This window comes from Pygocentrus nattereri, chromosome 5, assembly GCF_015220715.1.
Source record: "Pygocentrus nattereri isolate fPygNat1 chromosome 5, fPygNat1.pri, whole genome shotgun sequence".
NCBI classification, from domain to species: Eukaryota; Metazoa; Chordata; class Actinopteri; order Characiformes; family Serrasalmidae; genus Pygocentrus; species Pygocentrus nattereri.
Genome location: NC_051215.1, coordinates 48,716,668 through 48,735,919, shown reverse-complemented (window position 1 = coordinate 48,735,919; position 19,252 = coordinate 48,716,668). Strand labels below are relative to the sequence as shown.

General features: G+C 42.7%; 1 protein-coding gene across 1 annotated transcript in view; it reads left to right on the top strand.

Moving 5' to 3' along the window:
* The window catches only part of sh3gl2a (SH3 domain containing GRB2 like 2a, endophilin A1), a 68,511-nt gene extending 49,527 nt beyond the window's left edge, over window positions 1-18,984 (top strand). The window contains exons 2-9 of the mRNA XM_037538600.1: window positions 7,023-7,091; window positions 9,313-9,385; window positions 9,705-9,848; window positions 10,660-10,793; window positions 11,762-11,920; window positions 12,499-12,602; window positions 13,078-13,202; window positions 14,329-18,984. Of these exons, the coding sequence (XP_037394497.1) occupies window positions 7,023-7,091; window positions 9,313-9,385; window positions 9,705-9,848; window positions 10,660-10,793; window positions 11,762-11,920; window positions 12,499-12,602; window positions 13,078-13,202; window positions 14,329-14,525 (1,005 nt within the window). The 3' untranslated portion in view covers window positions 14,526-18,984. The remainder of the gene's footprint in view (window positions 1-7,022; window positions 7,092-9,312; window positions 9,386-9,704; window positions 9,849-10,659; window positions 10,794-11,761; window positions 11,921-12,498; window positions 12,603-13,077; window positions 13,203-14,328) is intronic.
* The last annotated feature ends 268 nt before the right edge of the window (window positions 18,985-19,252 follow it).

Genomic DNA, 19,252 nt, shown 5'->3' with positions numbered 1-19,252 from the left:
CAGTCACTTCCACGGCCACAGGTGTATAAAGCCGAGCCCCTAGGCCTGCAGACTGCTTCTACAGACATTAGTGAAAGAATGGGTCGCTCTCAGGAGCTCAGTGAATTCCAGCGTGGTGCCGTGATCGGACGCCACCTGTGCAGCAAGTCCAGTCGGGAAATTTCCTCACTGCTAAATATTCCACAGTCAACTGTCAGTGGGATTATAACAAAGTGGAAGCGATTGGAAACGACAGCAGCTCAGCCACGAAGTGGTCGGCCACGTAAAATGACAGAGCGGTCAGCGGATGCTGAGGGGCATAGTGCGCAGAGGTCACCGACTTTCTGCAGAGTCAATCACTACAGACCTCCAAACTTCATGTGGCCTTCAGATCAGCTCAAGAACAGCGCAGAGAGCTTCATGGAATGGGTTTCCATGGCCGAGCAGCTGCATCCAAGCCTTACATCACCAAGCGCAATGCAAAGCGTAGAATGCAGTGGAGTAAAGCGTCGCCACTGGACTCTAGAGCAGTGGAGACGTGTTCTCTGGAGTGACCAATCACGCTTCTCCGACTGGAAATCTGATGGACGAGTCTGGGTTTGGCGGTTGCCAGGAGACGGTACTTGTCTGACTGCATTGTGCCGAGTGTAAAGTTTGGTGGAGGGGGGATCATGGTGTGTGGTTGTTTTTCAGGAGTTGGGCTCGGCCCCTTAGTTCCAGTGAAAGGAACTCTTAAAGCTTCCGCTCCAAGAGATTTTTGGACAATTTCATGCTCCCAACTTTGTGGGAACAGTTTGGGGACGGCCCCTTCCTGTTCCAACGTGACTGCACACCAGTGCACAAAGCAGGTCCATAAAGACGCGGATGAGCCAGTTTGGTGTGGAAGAACTTGACTGGCCTGCACAGAGTCCAGACCTCAACCCCATAGAACACCTTTGGGATGAATTAGAGCGGAGACTGTGAGCCAGGCCTTCTCGTCCAACATCAGTGTCTGACCTCACAAATGTGCTTCTGGAAGAACGGTCAAAAATTCCCATAAACACTCCTAACCCTTGTGGAAAGCCTTCCCAGAAGAGCTGAAGCTGTTATAGCTGCAAAGGGTGGGCCGACATCATATTAAACCCTATGGATTAAGAATGGGACGTCACTCAAGTTCATATGTGTGTGAAGACAGATGGAGCGAATACTTTTGGGAATATAGTGTATCTCTACTCCTGTGTGTAGATGTTTGATGTTTTTTTTTTTTGTTTAACAAACTCAAAGAGAAACCAGCGTCACATAGGCTGGAAAGTTTTGCCGACCAATTTAATACACGTTGCTGTATTCAGGCCTCTTATAGGATCTTTAGTGGACTGATCCTGCATTGTGCTCTCCAGCTCACTCGGTTGGATTTCCTTGTAGATAAAATAGTGTCACAGTTCATCAGTCACTGCTAGTTGTTACTGCAGTGGGTTCAGTCACATCTGAATATATCACAGCTAATATAGCCATTCACAGTCATATAGTCCTGTTCATGACATGACAAAACTCAGGCTTCCAGGTGGCTGTTCCTATACTAAAGTGCATTATATAAGTAGTGTGCATTGAACTAAATGGTGAATTATGAAATGTGTAGCTACTTACCTAATAGTTCATTGTGGTTTGAGGCAAATTATGGTGTGATGTATTTGAGCTGATTTAGGTACGCAGGTAACAAAAAGATTCCATTGCTTCCATTCCGTTACAGTACATATACTTATCTATATAAGCAAACTTCAGATACCTTCAGACATACCGATGGCAGATGGCGCTGGACTATTCCTGGAAGATAGAAACCAAATGAACTGGTGTAGAACGTTCTAGAGGCTCCCACCAATTAGGGGTGCACGGTGTTGATAGTGGCGTCTTACAAAACTAAGATTTGACACGTTTTTTTTTTTATTTATCTATATTATATAAATTATTTGATGATACTTATTGTAGAATGTTTCCAAATGTGAAGCTGGGCTGCTAGGCAAAAATTCCCGCACGTTCATTTCGCTGCATTTGTAACCCTCTAAATAATCGTTGCGTTACTCCGTCATGCTAATTTCAGCGGATCTCTTCCAGCACTGGGCTGTGGAGCAGTGGAACTGAGTTTTCTGGAGTGATGGAGCTCAAACCATTACCTTTGGGATGAGTTGGAGTGGTGTTTGTGACCTAGAGCTATTCATCTGATATCAGTGCCTGACCTCACTAATGCTCTTGTGGCTGAATGCAATAAAATCCTCACAGCAGTGTTCCGGCATCTAGTGTAAAGCTTTCCCAGGAGAATAGAGGCTGTTACTGCTGCATGCGGTGGACAAAACGTATTAATGAGCTTGATTTGAGAAGAAATGCGTCTCCAAACTTTAGAACATGCAAGTGTCCTTGAAATAAATGCGTCCAGTCATGCGCAAAAGTTTAGGCGCCCCTGGAGAAATGACGTTTTGTTCATTTTGGAAATTTGGACATTCTCTACAGAGTAAAAAATCTGCTCAATTTCATACACAGCAACCGTTCAATAGAATATAAAGGCTGAAAAAGTAAAGCATAAGTTGTTGATATAAAATGACCATTTATGTTTAGTGTTGGTTTTTTTAAACTCTGCCAGCTGTATTTGTAGACATGCTCCAATATTTCTAATGGGTTCTAATAGGGACGAAGTTTGGATATCAATACCTGATGTTGACATTGACCCAGAATTCCTTTTCTGGTGCAACCCTACCAACAGTTGCGCACAGATACAACACGCCATTTAGGTTTCCCAGGTAATGTTAGGTCACTGTGCTGCAGGTCTTTATAACCTCAGACTTACAGGCCCTGAAAAGTCCAACATCATTTGCACACTGCACAGATGGCCATTTCAGTGATCGTGATGCAGAGGACTACTGCTGCCCGAGGGGGGATGAGTCAGTGGTGTGTGTGTGTGTGTGTGTGTGTGTGTGTGTGTGTGTGTGTGTGTGTGTGTGTGTGTGTGTGTAAAACTGTGTGTGGGTAGGTGGGTGGCGCATGGAATAGCCCTGCTTGGTGACGTAGATGGCCTGATCCCCTGCAGGCAGTATTTCCATCCTGCAGACTTTCCGTCACTGTTTTCATCTATACAGCAGGAGAGAGCAGAGGCTTAAGTATCGGGCTCTTAAAGCAAATGTTGTTTTTCCCATAACCCAATTGTAAAATGAGTAGCCAAGGCATGTTTGGTGTATGAAGTTTGCTTCTGTAGGTTTGCACTGGAGCTTCAAGGCTGATGTTTATACCCCACTATTCTGCATAACGCTGACTTCCGTACCTTAAGGGCAGTCGTGGGCTGGAGGTTAGGGAACTGGCCCTGTGACCGGAAGGTTGCTGGTTTGAACCCCAGCACCGACAGTACGTGACTGAGGTGTCCTTGAGCAAGACACCTAACCCCCAACTGCTCCCCGGGAGGGTGGATAGGGCTGCTCACTGCCCCCTAGTGTGTGAGTGTGGTCTTTCACTGCACGGATGGGTTAAATTCGGAGGTGGAATTTCCCCGTTTGTGGGACTAATAAGTATCACAAAAACTAATTGTTATCTTTAGTAATTGACTTGCTTATGTGGTTCTGACTGTGTGACATGAACTGGATCCATTACTAGTTATCTACATTAGCTTCATAGCTCTAGGAATATACTGACAAAGCAAACGTCTTGAATTTGTTTGCTAAGCTACTCCTTTATAGTCTGTGGTATGGGAATATGAGTGTGTTGGACATCAGCTTGTGTGGATAAGCCTGCAGGTTAGATGGGTTTTCTGCGTCACAGAGGGCTTCCTCCAGCCATGCTGTGTATTTTTAACACTCTGTCCCATCCGCTCTAATAAAACTCTCCGCTGTCTGTCCTTTCCCAGCTTCCACACTAAGAGAGAGAGGCTGCTTTTCAGCCTGCAGTGAAGAAGGCCTTGTTCAGCAAGGAAAATACTTTGTAATTGCATTTGTACTTTGTTACTATATTTAAGTATTATTTTGGAGAAATTGTACTTCTCCGTGCCAGACTTTCAACAAGGTGTTGGAAACGTTCCTCAGAGATTCTGGTTGGTGGTTTGAGTTCCTCTTGTCTTTCTACCATCTGGAACCAGTCTGCCCATTCTCCTCTGACCTCTCACATCAACAAGGCATTTTTGTCCACACAACTGACCGCTCACTGGATGTTTCCTCTTTTTCGGACCGTTCTCTGTAAACCCTAGAGATGGTTGTGTGTGAAAATCCCAGCAGATCAGCAGTTTCTGAAATACTCAGACCAGCCCGTCTGGCACCAACAACCACGCCACGTTCAAAGCCCCTTAAATCCCCTTTCTTCCCCGTTCTGATGCTCGGTCTGCACTTCAGCAAGTCGTCTTGACCACCTCTACAGGCCTAAATGCAGTGAGCTGCAGCCGTGTGATTGGCTGATTAGCTATTTGTGTTAACGAGCGACTGAACACTGTACCTAATAAAGTGGCCGGTGAGTCTATGTCAGAGCGACACTGAGAAACTTGTTCATTTATTTATTACAAGCGGAGTTGATTACCCTCCTAAGAAAACAATATATCCTCTACAAAATGTAGCAGCACAGATTCGAACAGGAACAGCCTGGAGAGCTCATCCCCCCTGTTCTAATCAATGGCACTGGCTGCCTCTGTCTTTTGGCCAATGTTTTGTAGGCCTCCTATTTGTTTTTTAAGCTCTAATGTTCACCTTTAAACCTGATCTTAGACCTGCAGATACTGGCCTTCTGCAAACACCTTCCTTTTTTTGAAAATGTATCTCTTTAATTTAGCTTTTAATACTCTTAACTTTTGGTTTTCCTCTTTTTCCCCCTCAGATAAACTTTATAAACTGCCTGTAAAGCATTTTGAATAGTATGAGAAGTGCTTTATTAATAAAGCAGCACTGTAACATTACCTCCTCCCTCTCTCTCTCTCTCTCTCTCTCTCTCTCTCTCTCTCTCCCTCCCTCCCTCCCTCTCTCTCTCTCTCTCTCTCCCTCCCTCCCTCCCTCCCTCCCTCTCTCTCTCTCTCTCTCCCTCTCTCTCTCTCTCTCTCTCTCCCTCTCTCTCTCTCTCTCTCTCTCTCTCTCTCTCTCCCTCTCTCTCCCTCTCTCTCTCTCTCTCTCTCTCTCTCTCTCTCTCTCTCTCTCTCTCTCTCTCTCTCTCTCTCTCTCTCTCTCCCTCTCTCTCTCCCTCTCTCTCCCTCTCTCTCTCTCTCGTTAGTACAGTGAGGCAGTCCTGCCTCATACTGAAGCTGAAGATTGAATACGATATAGCCTTCTTCAGTCCACTTGCTGTCTTTCCTTTTTCTCTGTTGTGTCTCTTTGTTTCTCATTCTGTTCTCTTAATTCTCTCTCCATTATCACTGTCTGTCTTTCTCTCCGTGTGTCTCTCTTGCACCTCTGCTTTCCATCCTCTCTCTTCCTGTTATCTGTCTCGTTTCATCTCACTCGTTCCACTGCTCTCCCTTTCTCTCTCTTTCAATTTCTCTCTCTCTCTTTCTGAGGGTTAGCGGAGGTGACTCAGAGCTCTGGCCTGTAGGGACTTTATACTCATGTGACAGGTGCCAGTCACCATGGCAACCGTCTCCATTGACTTTTTCCTCATGACTTTCTGAGATTTAGCTTGGGTGAGAAGACTAATGACACAGAGAGAGAGAGAGAGAGAGAGAGAGAGAGCGAGAGAGAGAGAGAGAGAGAGAGAGAGAGAGAGAGCAAGAGGGAAAGCGAGAGAGTGTGAGAGAGAGGAACACAAAGGAGAAGAGAGAAGGTGAAAAGGAGAAATCAGGAGTGAAGGAGCCAGAGAGAGTGCAACACAAAGAAGGACAGAACACACACAAAAATCACAAAAAGATGGAGAGAGAAAGTGAGAGAGTGATGAGAAAAAAACAAGGAGGACAGCGAGAGAGAGCAAGAGTTAAATAAAGAGAGGTGGAAGAACATGAAGAAGGAGGGACAGAAAGAGCGAGAGAGAAGAACATAAAAAAGAGGGGGAGGGGGAGGATGAAGGTGACCTTGTTCGTTATGTAGTTATCATTATGGAGAATTGAAGGCCAACACAAGGTTAAAGGTCCGTCCACCCAGTGATGAGTCTTTTCATTACAGATGTTCATGGTCAAACCTACAGTACGCTGCTCTTTTAGCCGGCCATTATCTTAACATGATGCCCAGGCTGCTGGATGTGACCTGAATGCGAAACACTTTCTGTGTGTGTGTGTGTGTGTGTGTGTGTGTGTGTGTGTGTGTGAGAGAGAGAGAGAGAGTGAATTTAATGATGAAGGTGTGTTTAATTGTCAAAACACAGCAGCATTTAGAAAGTAAACAAAAAATGAGAGCACAACTACATTGAGGCAGAACACCACACACACTAGCTGAGCTAATAATCTCAATATGGTCAATAAAAGTCTGACCATTTAGATTTAAAGGGTTTAAAGGGTCCATACACTACGTTTCCTGTTTTTCCCCCTGAGCTTCCCTTATGACAGTTGTGTGGTTTGTCTTTACGGGACGATTTGCCAACTTCCGTCTGATTTCTTACTGTGTCTTTAAGACTGAAGTATGTCAATGACCTCTGTTCTAATTGGCTGTCCTGTCCTGAAACACTGCTTATAACTTCAGTATGGATGGGTGGGGCTTAATGGGCAGCTGTATGAAAATTCGCTGGGTTTTGCAGCATCAGAATAAAAATATTTTTAAAGAGGCTGTTTTTGCAGCGCAGTTCCTGTATATGGACTATACGGACTGGAAGGTGACTAAACAAAGTGAACATGTGTTATAATGTTTACACGATATGTCAAACTTTTATTTTTTAAGTTCAAACTTTTAAGTGAGGAACATTTAATTTTCCATGATATATGCACTTTAATAAAGATTTCTAGGCCTTTAGGTTTGCATTCGTTTCTGGCTCTTGGTGATGTCCTGGCACCATACTATCTGTCTAGGCAGAAAGATTAAACGCGATTGCAGCTCTGATCTGTAGGGGGTGCCACACAGCTCATCTCCTGTGTTTTTTTCCCTCTATATGAATTATAATCTTATTTTTTTTTTCCTCTCTGTCTCTTACAGAAAGTGAGTGAGAAGGTGGGAGGAGCTGAGGGAACAAAGCTTGACGATGACTTTGTGGAAATGGAAAAGGTGAGTTTACACTAATGAAAACTGATGAACTGATGAAACCGTCTAATCAGAAAGACATGAAGGGAGATATTTAGTGCAACTGAATGATTTGGAAGTTTAACATTTAACAGTAACGTGAAGATTTTAGTGCAGTTATAAGGTGCAATTCATATGTCTTGGCCTTCTCAGTACTGAGGCTGGACACTCTAAAAACAAACATTTTTGTTATCAAAATGCTAAATAACATAACATATGAATTATTTTTCTAACTTTAAATTTGAATTTAAGTTTTTAAAAAAATTAACATTTTTTTTATCACCAACAAAACTAGACCTGAATCGAGCACTGAATGTCTGTGTTTACTGTATGTACAGTTACAGGGGGGAAAAAAAAAAAAGTCTTGAAACTACCTGGACTTTTGAATGTCTCCTAAAATATAAAAAAAAGATCAATTATTATATAAAAATTAGTATTAATAGACAAAAAGACAGTGTGCTGTCTTGTTTGAGGTGTGCTGATGTGTTTAAAAACTCCAGTAGCACTACTCCATCATACCAGCGCAACACACACTAAGCACCACGTCAGTGTCACTGCAGTGCTGAGAAAGATCCATCACTCAAATAGCACCTGCTCTATGGTGGTCCTGACCATTGAAGGACAGGGAGAAAGTGGTCAGGGGGAAAGTGAAAAAAATAACCCGAGATTTTTAAATATAGAAATGCAAAAAATGTTTGGTATGTTGTTGTAATTGTCTGTATGTATGTTCATATGTTATCTACTTCTGAACTGTGTGTGTATATATGTATATATGTGTGTGTGTGTGTGTGTGTGTGTGTGTGTGTGTGTGTGTATATATATATATATATATATATATATATATATATATATATATATATATATATATATATATATATATATATATATATATATAAAGAGACCCTTATTAGTCCCACAACGGGGAAATTTCACCTCCACATTTAACCCATCCATGAAGTGAAGCACCACATACACACTAGTGAGCACACACACACTAGGGGGCAGTGAGCACACTTGCCCGGAGTGGTGGGCAGCCCAATCCGCAGCGACCGGGGAGCAGTTGGGGGTTAGGGGTCTTGCTCAAGGACACCTCAGTCATGTGCTGTCGGCTCTGGGGATCGAACCGGTGACCTTCCGGTCACAAGGCTGGTCCCCTGACCTCCAGCCCACGACTGCCGAAGGATATGCTTTATTGCTATTTGAATTAGATGAAAAGTTATTGCCATGTATTGTTGCCAGAAAGATCAGAATCAGGCTCAAACCTGTCCATACAGGTGGTATATGTAAATTGTATGTAAATGAAATTAATTACTTAATTCCTCATGTAATTAGTTATTAATGTTGTAGTTATACACAAAAAAAATAATCCATTATAAATGAGTAACCTGATTATTCGCCTTGGTCTAAATGCCAAACACACCTGTACCAACTGTCAATGGGAAATCCCAATAGTCATTTCAGCATTTTCTTTAGAAGGAAATAACCAGTCACAGTTAACATAATTCATAAGCAGTGTCGTTGCCCTTGCATGTGCTCTGAGCAGTGCTATTTATGCATAATTAAAATTATTTCATTTTCATTTATGCAACTTGAAAAGCCTAGAAACTAGCCAGTTCATAACACGGCTGCCAGACCCGTTTCTAATTGAAAATCAAGTCAGTTTAGGTGAGGTTGAGTGTCTGTTCTTCAGCACAGGGATCTCTGTCCATCAGCTTCATATCAGTGTGATTAGATACTTTGACAGATTGCTTGTGGCATTTATAATGGAGGAAACCTATAAAGGCTTGAGAGTGATTGACAGCCCTTCACACACAAGCATGTCATCTCCTGAATCTGATGGTGTTCAGGCTGTCAACCCCAACCCAGTTCTTCCCCCGCTAGCGAGAAAAGCATGTTTCCAGCTTTAGCAAACTGGTGAATGAAGGACTGGTTGATATTTCACTTTCTATATGACAGATGGTCCAATTATTTTTAATATATCAGGAAAAAAACATGCTGCAGATGATTTATGCCAGAGAAACTGGTCTCCCCCTTTTATTTATTTCCAGGCACTGTTATTCTACCCTGTTATGCAGTGAACTCTTAACTGCGCTCAGTTACATAAAATGAAACTTTCAACTGCCAAAAGAAACTGCAGAATGACGTTTTCTCACCATCAAAGAAATGAAAGCTTGATGGAAGCTTGTTTTTCTGTTGTTTCCTGTAGAAAGTGGACACTACCAGCAGGGCAGTGATGGATATCATGACCAAAACCACAGAGTACCTGCAGCCCAACCCAGGTTAGATCCTGACAGCGTAACACAATGCAACACACACACACACACACACACACACACACACACACACGGGCAAATGTACAAACAGAAGTCAGACTTTGAGATGACTGCTACTACTACTACACGATGCACTCAAAAGCAAGTCATTTGAGATTACTCAACAACAAGTTGTGTGATTTAGGCATGCAAATATTGCATTTAATGCAATATTCATTTAAGCAAAGGAGAGTTAGTCCAACTCAGTGTATTTGCTAATGTTTAGAGCTTGCCTTTTCTAACTGTGTGTGTGTGTGTGTGTGTGTGTCTGTGTGTGTGTGTGCAGCGACCCGTGCTAAGATGAGCATGATGAGCTCCATGTCGAAGATCCGAGGGGGCGATAAGGGTCCGGGATACACACAGACTGAGACCGTGCTGGGAGAGGCCATGCAGAAGTTCGGCAGGGAGCTGGGCGAAGAGTCCAACTTTGGTAATTTCGTCAGTTTTATCTCCGTTTCTTTAAACATGACACAGAACATAAGAGTTATGACTCAGATTGTATGTATTTGGTAGTTTGGCTCAGTCTATGTATGTGGTGGCAAGAGTTAAAGAAAGAATTGTCATAACACAGAATGGCTCTGGATGCAGGGTTGTCATGGATACAAGAACGACGGTGCTTTCATGGATGCGGGATTGTCATGGATGCGGAATGATAGAGCCACCTTGGATGCTGGGTCACTATAGATTCAGCATAGTTAGAGAATGATGATGGTACAATTGATGCAGAATGGTAGTGCCATGATGATAAGAGTTTCCATGGATGCAGATTGATAGTGCGACCATGTTTCCAGGGTTGCTATGGTTACAAAATGATTATGCTGTATAGATGCAGAAGGTTAAAGCTATTGTAGCTGCCGGGTTGGCATGGATGCAGTGAGTTCTGCCATGGAAGCAGAATAATGGTGCTACCATACGTGGCAGAATGCTGGTTATACCATGGATGCAGAATGATGGTGCTGTCATGGATGCAAGGTAGCTATGGATGCAGAATGATGGTGCTACTCTAGATGCAGGGTCGTCATGGATACAGAATGATGGTTCTTCTATAAACGAAAGGATACCGTATATTCAGAAGGATGATGCAGATTGGTTGTGCTATCATGCATCAAGGGTTGTCATGGATGCCATGCCAGTGCATGCAGTGGATGTAGAAGGATGATGCTACCATGGATGCAGGGTTATGGTGGATGTAGCGTGAGTGCTGGGTTGAAACGGATGCCTCATGGTAGTGTGTGTTTCAGGCCTGGCTCTGATCGATGCTGGAGAGGCGATGCGGGAGCTGGGGGAGGTGAAGGATGCGCTGGACATGGAGGTCAAGCAGAACTTTATCGATCCCCTGCAGAATATGTATGACAAGGACCTGAAGGAGATTCAGGTTGGTTTCTTATTGATATTTCATTATTGCTTGATTTTCGGTTCCTCTTAGTTTCCTCCTAATGGTGTTAGAGTTTTTCATGACACCCTCGGCGAAGCTCATTTGGGGACTGCACCTGCAATCCTGGAGGAGCTGCTTTGGGACAATGTCTGTTGGAGAAAATACCATTCAGATAAAACTGAATAGAATTGAATTGTCAGTCACCATGTAGATAAACAACGCAGAGCTTTAAAAATGGGGGAGAAGAAAAAAAATCACAGCTGCAAGAACATGAAGAATGAACTTTTGTCTAATGGTTGGCCAGGAAAATTTAGCAGACATGCACTAATTGCTGTCAGAAATGTTCAATTGCACTTGCGCAGCTTGTATAATCTCCGTAGAAAAGCATTCCTAATAAAATAGGACACTTTGGCACAGCCTAAGATCACCAAGCCCAGTGCTAAGCATAGAGGGGAGCAAGGGGGGAGCTCCCCAGAACTGGTCTGTGGAGCAGTGGAACTGCGCTTCCTGAAGTGGCGGAGCTGCATCCAATACTTTTGGGATGAGCTGGAGTGGCATTTATGATCCAGAAATGATCACCCAATATCAATACCTGACCTCACTGATGCCCTTGTGGCTGAATGCAATCAAATCTACAAAAGAAAAAGTAGCTCATCGTTCAGATTTAGTTTGAAGCATTTAAGCATTATCAGCTTATACCTTTAAGATCTTTAAGTTTATGAAAAACATACATTCAGTGAAGTGGGTCCAACGTTTTGACAGGTGCTATGTTTTTTGAACAAGGCATTGTGCAGCAGATAAATTTCAGTGTTCTTGTCACGTCTCCTAGTTGTTCAGACTGAGACTGAGTGTCTATCTGCCTCTTATCTGCTGTAACAAAATGGGTTGACCAGCCTCTGGCAAGGGCGCAGCCTTGGCTATATCCCAGATCGATTCAGCCCTTAAGGATTTGTGTGTTTCTGCCACAGCATCACCTGAAAAAGATGGAAGGCCGTCGTCTGGACTTTGACTATAAGAAGAAGCGGCAGGGCAAAGTGACAGACGATGAGATCAAGCAGGCTCTGGAGAAGTTTGATGATTCAAAGGAAATAGCAGAGCAGAGCATGTTCAACCTACTGGAGAGTGATGTAAGGAGTGTGTGTGTGTGTGTGTGTGTGTGTGTGTGTGTGTGTGTGTGTGTGTGTGTGTGTTTGTCAGTGTCAAAAGTGTTTTGTTTTTGTTTTTTTTTTTCCTATTCGTTTCATAATTTGTCTGACACTGCTTACTCACTTTGTAAGAAACTTCAACCTTGTACTGCCCCATTCACTGACCACTTATTCAGAAACCCCTACACTGAGCTTCCACTCACTGGCCATTTCATTTGAAACGCTTACCTTGTACTTCCATTTCCACTCACTAGTCATGTTATTAGAAACCCCTACCTTCCACTTCCACTTATAGGGGACTCTACTGGAAATACCGACCTTCCACTTCCACTCACTGACCACTTTATTACAAATATCTACCTTGTATTTCCACACACTGGTCCACTTCAGAGATCGAGAGAGGTTGGACATAAAAATTCTGACAGTTTTCAGTGTACACATCTGCTTAGGTACATTTTATCCGTTGAAAAGTGAAACAAATTAAAACATAAAAAGGTAAAATATGGACATTTGAATGTTTTGCTTTGTTTCATATTCATGCCTTATGTTTGTGTTGGTAGATTGAACAGGTGAGTCAGCTTGCCGCTCTGGTCCAGGCACAGGTGAACTACCACAGACAGGCCACCGAGATCCTACAGCAACTTTCTGACAAGATGGAAGAGAGGTGTGTTTCCTTTTAATAAAACCACTGGATTCAGATTAAGAATAGTCCATGAATAAACAGAAACGTCTCCTTTAGCCATGTTAGATGTACATGAGGAAGAGATGTACATGAGAAAGCAGCAACTGTTGGTTTGGGTAACGTAGGAGAGGAACATAATGTCTGTGATCTTTTCATCCTTTGCTGAAAGGATGCAATTGGCTTATTGGTTTTAATATTTAATTTTATTTAAATACATTTTAACTGCTTTTAAGGGCTTGCTTTTCTAAGCCGAGTCTGAGAAGCTTAGTCTTGGACTGAAAAATATTCCGAATGGAAAAATCCACATGTTCATTTGGCCCATCAGTTAGTGATCTCTGGCTTCTCTGCCTCACCTAAAGCCACGAGAGCACCAATGTGAGCAGGTTCTGTATGTTATTATATGTTGCCATGTCACTGTTTTAATTGTATGCCATGATCTCTGGCTTGTGACCTGCAGAATAAGAGATGCTTCCAGCAAGCCGAAGAAAGAGTACATGCCCAAACCTCGAACCTCCATGGACTTCAGCTCCAGTGAGACCCACAATGGGGGAATTAGCCATATCTCACGCTCGCGCTCACCAGGTGGGTTTCCACCTGTCCAGTCAAAATGGGCATTTTGGGCCGTTATAATCCTTCAAGATCAAAGCTTTAGGTACTAGTCATCTGATGGTGACCCTTTTGGTTGTCCCTGGGTCTTTGTGTGGTAGGAGTTTTGTTTTACCTTTGTCCTTTAATCGTTTTTCAGCCCCAGTTTTGAGAAAAATCCTGTCTCCTTATGCGACGTATCTGATGTCCTCAGAAACGTCTCCTTTAGCCATTTTAGACGTACATGAGGAAGCAGCAACTGTTGGTTTGGGTAACGTAGGAGAGGAACATAGTATCTGTGATCTTTGAGAACAGACGCAGCTCATTGGCTTTAAGTACTGGACCTGTACCAGTAAACAAGGTTTGAAGAGGGACAGAGTTAGGGGGTCCTGTACCTTCCATAAGAGTTAAAGGACCTCCAATAAGTGACGAGATGAATACACAAGGTGCCCGTCATCTTCTCTATGTTTTCCTTGTGTTCAACGTCAGTGTCCTCCCTATGGATGAACTATAATCTCACCCAGCTCAAATTCATAACACAGTCAGTCAATCTAGTGAATCGAGCTGCGTCACTGCAGTTTAAAACTCTTTTTTACTTCTCATGGGACCCACCAAACCTGCGCTCTGGTGACTAACTGATTTTTTACTACCTGTGGCAGATATATTTGTTTACTAACTGAGAAAAAGGTAGGCTATTAGACCTGCCTGCTGGGTGGCCAATTAGGGTGGTGCCAGCAGCCAATTAGGGTCACAAGTGATTGCTTTAGGAGAGCAGATTGTGGAGGCCTGGTTATGAGATTCTTCTCTTATCTTGTTCTCTCCTGTTTTCCCTCTCTCTTCTTCCTCGCTCGCTCTTCCTCGCTCGCTCTCCCTCTCTCTCTCTCTCTCTCTCTCTCTCTCTCTCTCTCTCTCTCTCTCTCTCCCTATCTCTCTCTCTCTCCTATCTCTCTCTCTCTCTCTGTCTCTCTCTCTCTCTCTGTCTCTCTCTCTCTCTCTCTCTCTCTCTCTCTCTCTCTCCCCCTATCTCTCTCTCTCTCTCCCTATCTCTCTCTCTCTCCCTATCTCTCTCTCTCTCTCTCTCTCTCTCTCTCTCTCTCTCTCTCTCTCTCTCTCTCGCGTTCAGCTCCTATGGATCAGCCGTGTTGTCGGGCTCTGTATGATTTTGACCCGGAAAATGAGGGCGAGCTCGGCTTTAAGGAAGGTGACATCATCACCCTGACCAATAAGATCGATGAGAACTGGTACGAGGGGATGATCCACGGCCAGTCCGGCTTCTTCCCCGTCAACTACGTCGACGTCCTGGTGGCTCTGCCGCACTAATCTCCAGATACCCTCCCACAAATATCGCCCCAAACCCCCGATTCCCACCACACACACTCCTCCTGCGATTATGACAAACACACCAGACACACGAACAGCAGCTTTGTGCATGAGGAAAAAGTGCATTCGCGCTTTGGACGATTTGCAGTTTGCCATGGAAACCTTTCTGTTATTGAGTTGGAGAACTATCCTATGCTTTTTCATGATTATGTTTTATCCTAAGGAGGGTTTATTTTTCCTTTTTATTTCTTTATTTATTTATTTTTGGAGGGGTTTTTTTTTTTTTTTTTTTTTTTTCCTTTCGGTTTGCTTTTGAGATGGTGTGAAAAAGTGAGTGCCCCATCCACCCAGTCCCAGTCTATTTTCTATTTTTTCCCCTCTCACTTTTTCTCTGATGCCAGAATAAAATAGCAGTCACTCTTTTCAGCAAGATGTAAAAACGTCACTGTAAATTATGTTCTTCTTTCCTTTACCATTACTGGTTTGGGGGGGGATATAAAATAAGCCGTTTTAAATTTTAGCTTTCCTCTTGCATGTCTAAAATACTGAGTTTTGCTCCAACACCTTAACAAGCTGCTGAAACTGAACCTGTTGGGTTTTCAGTGCATTATATTTTAATCCTGATTCTGTCAGTATTAAACGCGCCATCCTACTGTGTTCAGACTTCCTGCTTATGGTTTAATTGAGCCATGAATCGGTGACTAATGCTAATAAAGGTGAAATCCGAGGTGATGTGAAGTATAAATGTTGGCGTGTCGTGAATATATCGAAGTTATTTATTGCTGAATGAAGCAAATTAAATATTTCTCTTTATGACGACGTAAAAGCAAACTGTGATATTTTCTCTGCATACTAGTCTAATATAATCATGTGAAAATGTCCACAGATTTACTGTACTTCAAATTCTCGATGTTCCGGATTGTTTTGAAAGCAGTATATTCTTCAGAGACAGGAGGTTAGAACAGGTTGAAGACTCAGGCTGTCTGGGATTATGATCTATTAGCGCTGATAGAAATAGGTTTCGAGTTTTAAGAGCATTCATTAATTTGTTGTTGTGTCTTTCACAGTGTGTCCTTTTACATTTTAAACTCTTGTACATTTAAGATTTCATGAATAGCAAACTCTTAAGATGGTTAACTTAAGCCGTCTTAACTTCTCTGCCTATTGAACAGAACTGAATTGAAATTTACAGCGAAACACAATTTTTGCTGATGATGCGAATTTGTGGGATATAAGCTTCCATTACTTGTGAACAACATTAGCCTCATAATTCCAGTGCTAAAACTAAAAAAACCAAACTTTGGTAAAATCTGGGGAAATTAGATTTTTTTGGGGGCTCATCACTTTAATTTATCTATCTGAGAAAATCGTCTTTGTGACATACAGTGGGGAAAATAAGTGTTTGATACACCGCCCATTTTGAAAGTTCTCCCACCTACAAAGGATGGAGAGGTCTCATTTTTCTCACTGTGAGAGACAGAATCTAAAAAAAATCCAGAAAATCACATGATTTTTAAATAATTAATTTGCATTTTATTGCAGTACAAACTTAATATTTGGTACAGAAACCTTTGTTTGCAATTAGAGGTCAGACGTTTCCTGTAGTTCTTGACCAAGTTTGCACACAGCAGCAGGGATTCTGGCCCACTCCTCCATACAGATCTTCTCCAGATCTTTCAGGTTTCGGGGCTGTCGCCGGGCAACATTGAGTTTCAGCTCCCTCCAAAGATTTCAGGTCTGGAGACTGGCTTGGCCACTCCAGGACCTTGAAATGCTTCTTACGGAACCACTCCTTAGTTGCCCTGGCTGTGCGTTTCAGGTCATTGTCATGCTGGAAGACCCATGACCCATCTTCAGTGCTCTAACTGAGGGAAGGAGGTTGTTGGCCAAAATCTCACGATACATGGCCCCATCCATCCTCCCTTCAATACGGTGCAGTCGTCCTGTCCCCTTTGCAGAAATGCACCCTCAAATTATGATGTTTCCACCCCCAATGCTTCACGGTTGGGACGGTGTTCTTGGGGTTGTACTCATCCTTCTTCTTCCTAAAAAGTTCTATTTTGGTCTGATCTGACCACATGACCTTCTCCCATGCCTCCTCTGGATCATCCAGATGGTCACTGGTGAACTTCAAACGGCCTGGACATGTGCTGGCGTGAGCAGGGGGACCTTGCGTGCCCTACAGGATTTGAATCCATGACGGCGTAGTGTGTTACTAACGGTAATCTTTGAGATTGTGGTCCCAGCGCTCTTCAGGTCATTGAGCAGGTCCTCCTGTGTAGTTCTGGGCTGATTCCTGACCTTTCTCAGAATCATCCGTACCCCTCGAGGCGAGATCTTGCTTGGAGCCCCGGACTGAGGAAGACTGACATTCATTCATCTTGTTTCTTCCATTTTCTAATAATCGCGCCAACAGTTGTTGCCTTCGCATCAAGCTGCTTGCCCATTGTCCTGTAGCCCATCCCAGCCTTGTGCAGGTCTACGATTTTGTCCCTGATGTCCTTGGACAGCTCTTTGGTCTTGGCCATGGTGGAGAGGTTGGAGTGTGATTGATTGAGTGGGTGGACAGGTGTCTTTTATACAGGTAACGAGTTCAAACAGGTAATGAGTGCAGAGTAAGAGAGCATCTTAAAGAAGAACTAACAGGTCTGTGAGAGCCAGAATTCTTGCTGGTTGCTAGGTGATCAAATACTTATTTCGTGCAATAAAATACAAATTAATTATTTAAAAATCGTGATTTTCTGGATTTTTTTTTTTAGATTCTGTCTCTCGCAGTTGAAGAGTACCTACGATAAAAATGGCAGACCTCTCCATCCTTTGTAGGTGGGAAAACCTGCGGTGTATCAAATACTTATTTCCCCCACTGTACGCTCCTGAAGAATGTTATGAGCCATATCACATTTTTTTTAATTGGCTTATACTTGAGAAAAACGATGGACATCTTAATGGCTGGAGCAGTGCACGCTGCAGGACATGCAGGACATGAGTGGGATAGTGTTGGGGTTTTGTTTCTTCTTCATCTGCTGAATGTGTTTGGATGAAGTGACTGTGTGTTTGTGTGTATGTGATATTCTAAATGCAGGCCTAATCGGTGACTCAGATAGATAAATGCTGACTGTATATCAGTTTTGTGAAGTAAAGTCTGGGAGTTGTAGGTAAAGTGTTATAAACTCTGAAACCATTATTGTTCTGTTTGTTAAAAAGCACAAATGTTGAGAGTGCATTTCAGATTTTTTTAAGATTTTTTTTTTTTTTTTTTTTTTGGCAACAGTTTATTTTAAGTGGTCGTTATAAGCCTTGTAATGCCCTTATAAAGCCGATTACTGCATTATTAAGCAATACTCCGTTCCATGAGGCATTTTTCAGTGTTATATACATCAAAACTCTTACCTGAGCACTGGCTGAGGATTTGATTGCGATCAGTAACAAAAGCATTAGTGATAGATTAGTAGCGGTAGATTAACTCATTTAACTAGTCTAAGTTAGTTTGATTAGTTCTGAATCACAAAAACCACTCAGACTCATCCCAAAGGTATTGGTTAGAGCTGCATCACGCCAGAGAATGCAGCCCAGAGCGGGGGGGCTTTATATGCTTGGCACTGGGCATGGCGAGGCTCACACATGGCCCCACAGCTTGCTGTTCTTTTATCAATGTTTTTCTGCAAAGATCAATCTGTGTGTGTTTAATTGAAGGCCTGTGTCAGCGATGGATGCACTTAAGCCCAATTAGAGATGCTGTGTGGATCCTTTCAGACATTCTCAATAGTAAATCACCAATTAGCTCTAATTAAAGACACCCCCATTCACAAGTGAAGATTTCTTGTTCACCTGTAGTTATGAAGTGTTCATATTAGCTGACCTGGTAAAATCCTGATCCTGTCCTATCATGAACTGTGCCTGTTATAACATATTGTAGCTTCTATTCAATACCCAACCTGTTTAGTTGAGTGATATCAGATTGTCTCGCTTTGCTTTAGTTTAGCTTTGTTCATTATCTTCATTTCAGTAAATGACGTGCAGATCATGGTGTATAATACAAAAATAAATAAGCTCTGGAAAAGGGTCCTAATTAGAATCCTAATTGTGGATTGAAAGCCAGCTAAGCCCTTACAAGAGCATTTTAATGACCACCTAAATTAAAGTGTTACCTTTCTTTTTTACAATTGCATTGTTATCCTCAATGAGGTGTGTACAGACTTCTTTTGTGTTGTGTTTTCACCCTGTGTTTAGTTTCACATCTGCAGCAGCGTGATATTTTTGTAATAGTGATAAAGTATATACAGATATATAGATGTATTATCTGAAGTTCTAATGGGGGGATTTAGTAGCAAACACACTGTGTGGTGATTTTTCTTTTTCATGAGTGACTCCTTACCCTAATTGAGTAACATGCTTGATGTAATGGAAAGATTATAATGCTTAATATAACTCAAATAAGCACCAAGCTTGTTCTGGAAAATTGGGTTTGTGGTGTCATTACTGCATCAGCCACTAGAGGGCGGAGCCGCCGAACAGTTCATCACTCATGTGAGAATTGGAACACAAAGGGATCTACTACAGGTATTAAAGACCCAATCAGGGTAACTATGATCCACTGAAATCATTTGTGCTGTTCCCCAGAACCTGAGTGGGATTCTAATGATGAGAGAGAGAGAGAGAGAGAGAGAGAGAGAGAGAGAGAAAGAAAGAGAAAGAGAGAGAAAGATAGAGAAAGAGAGAGAGAAAGA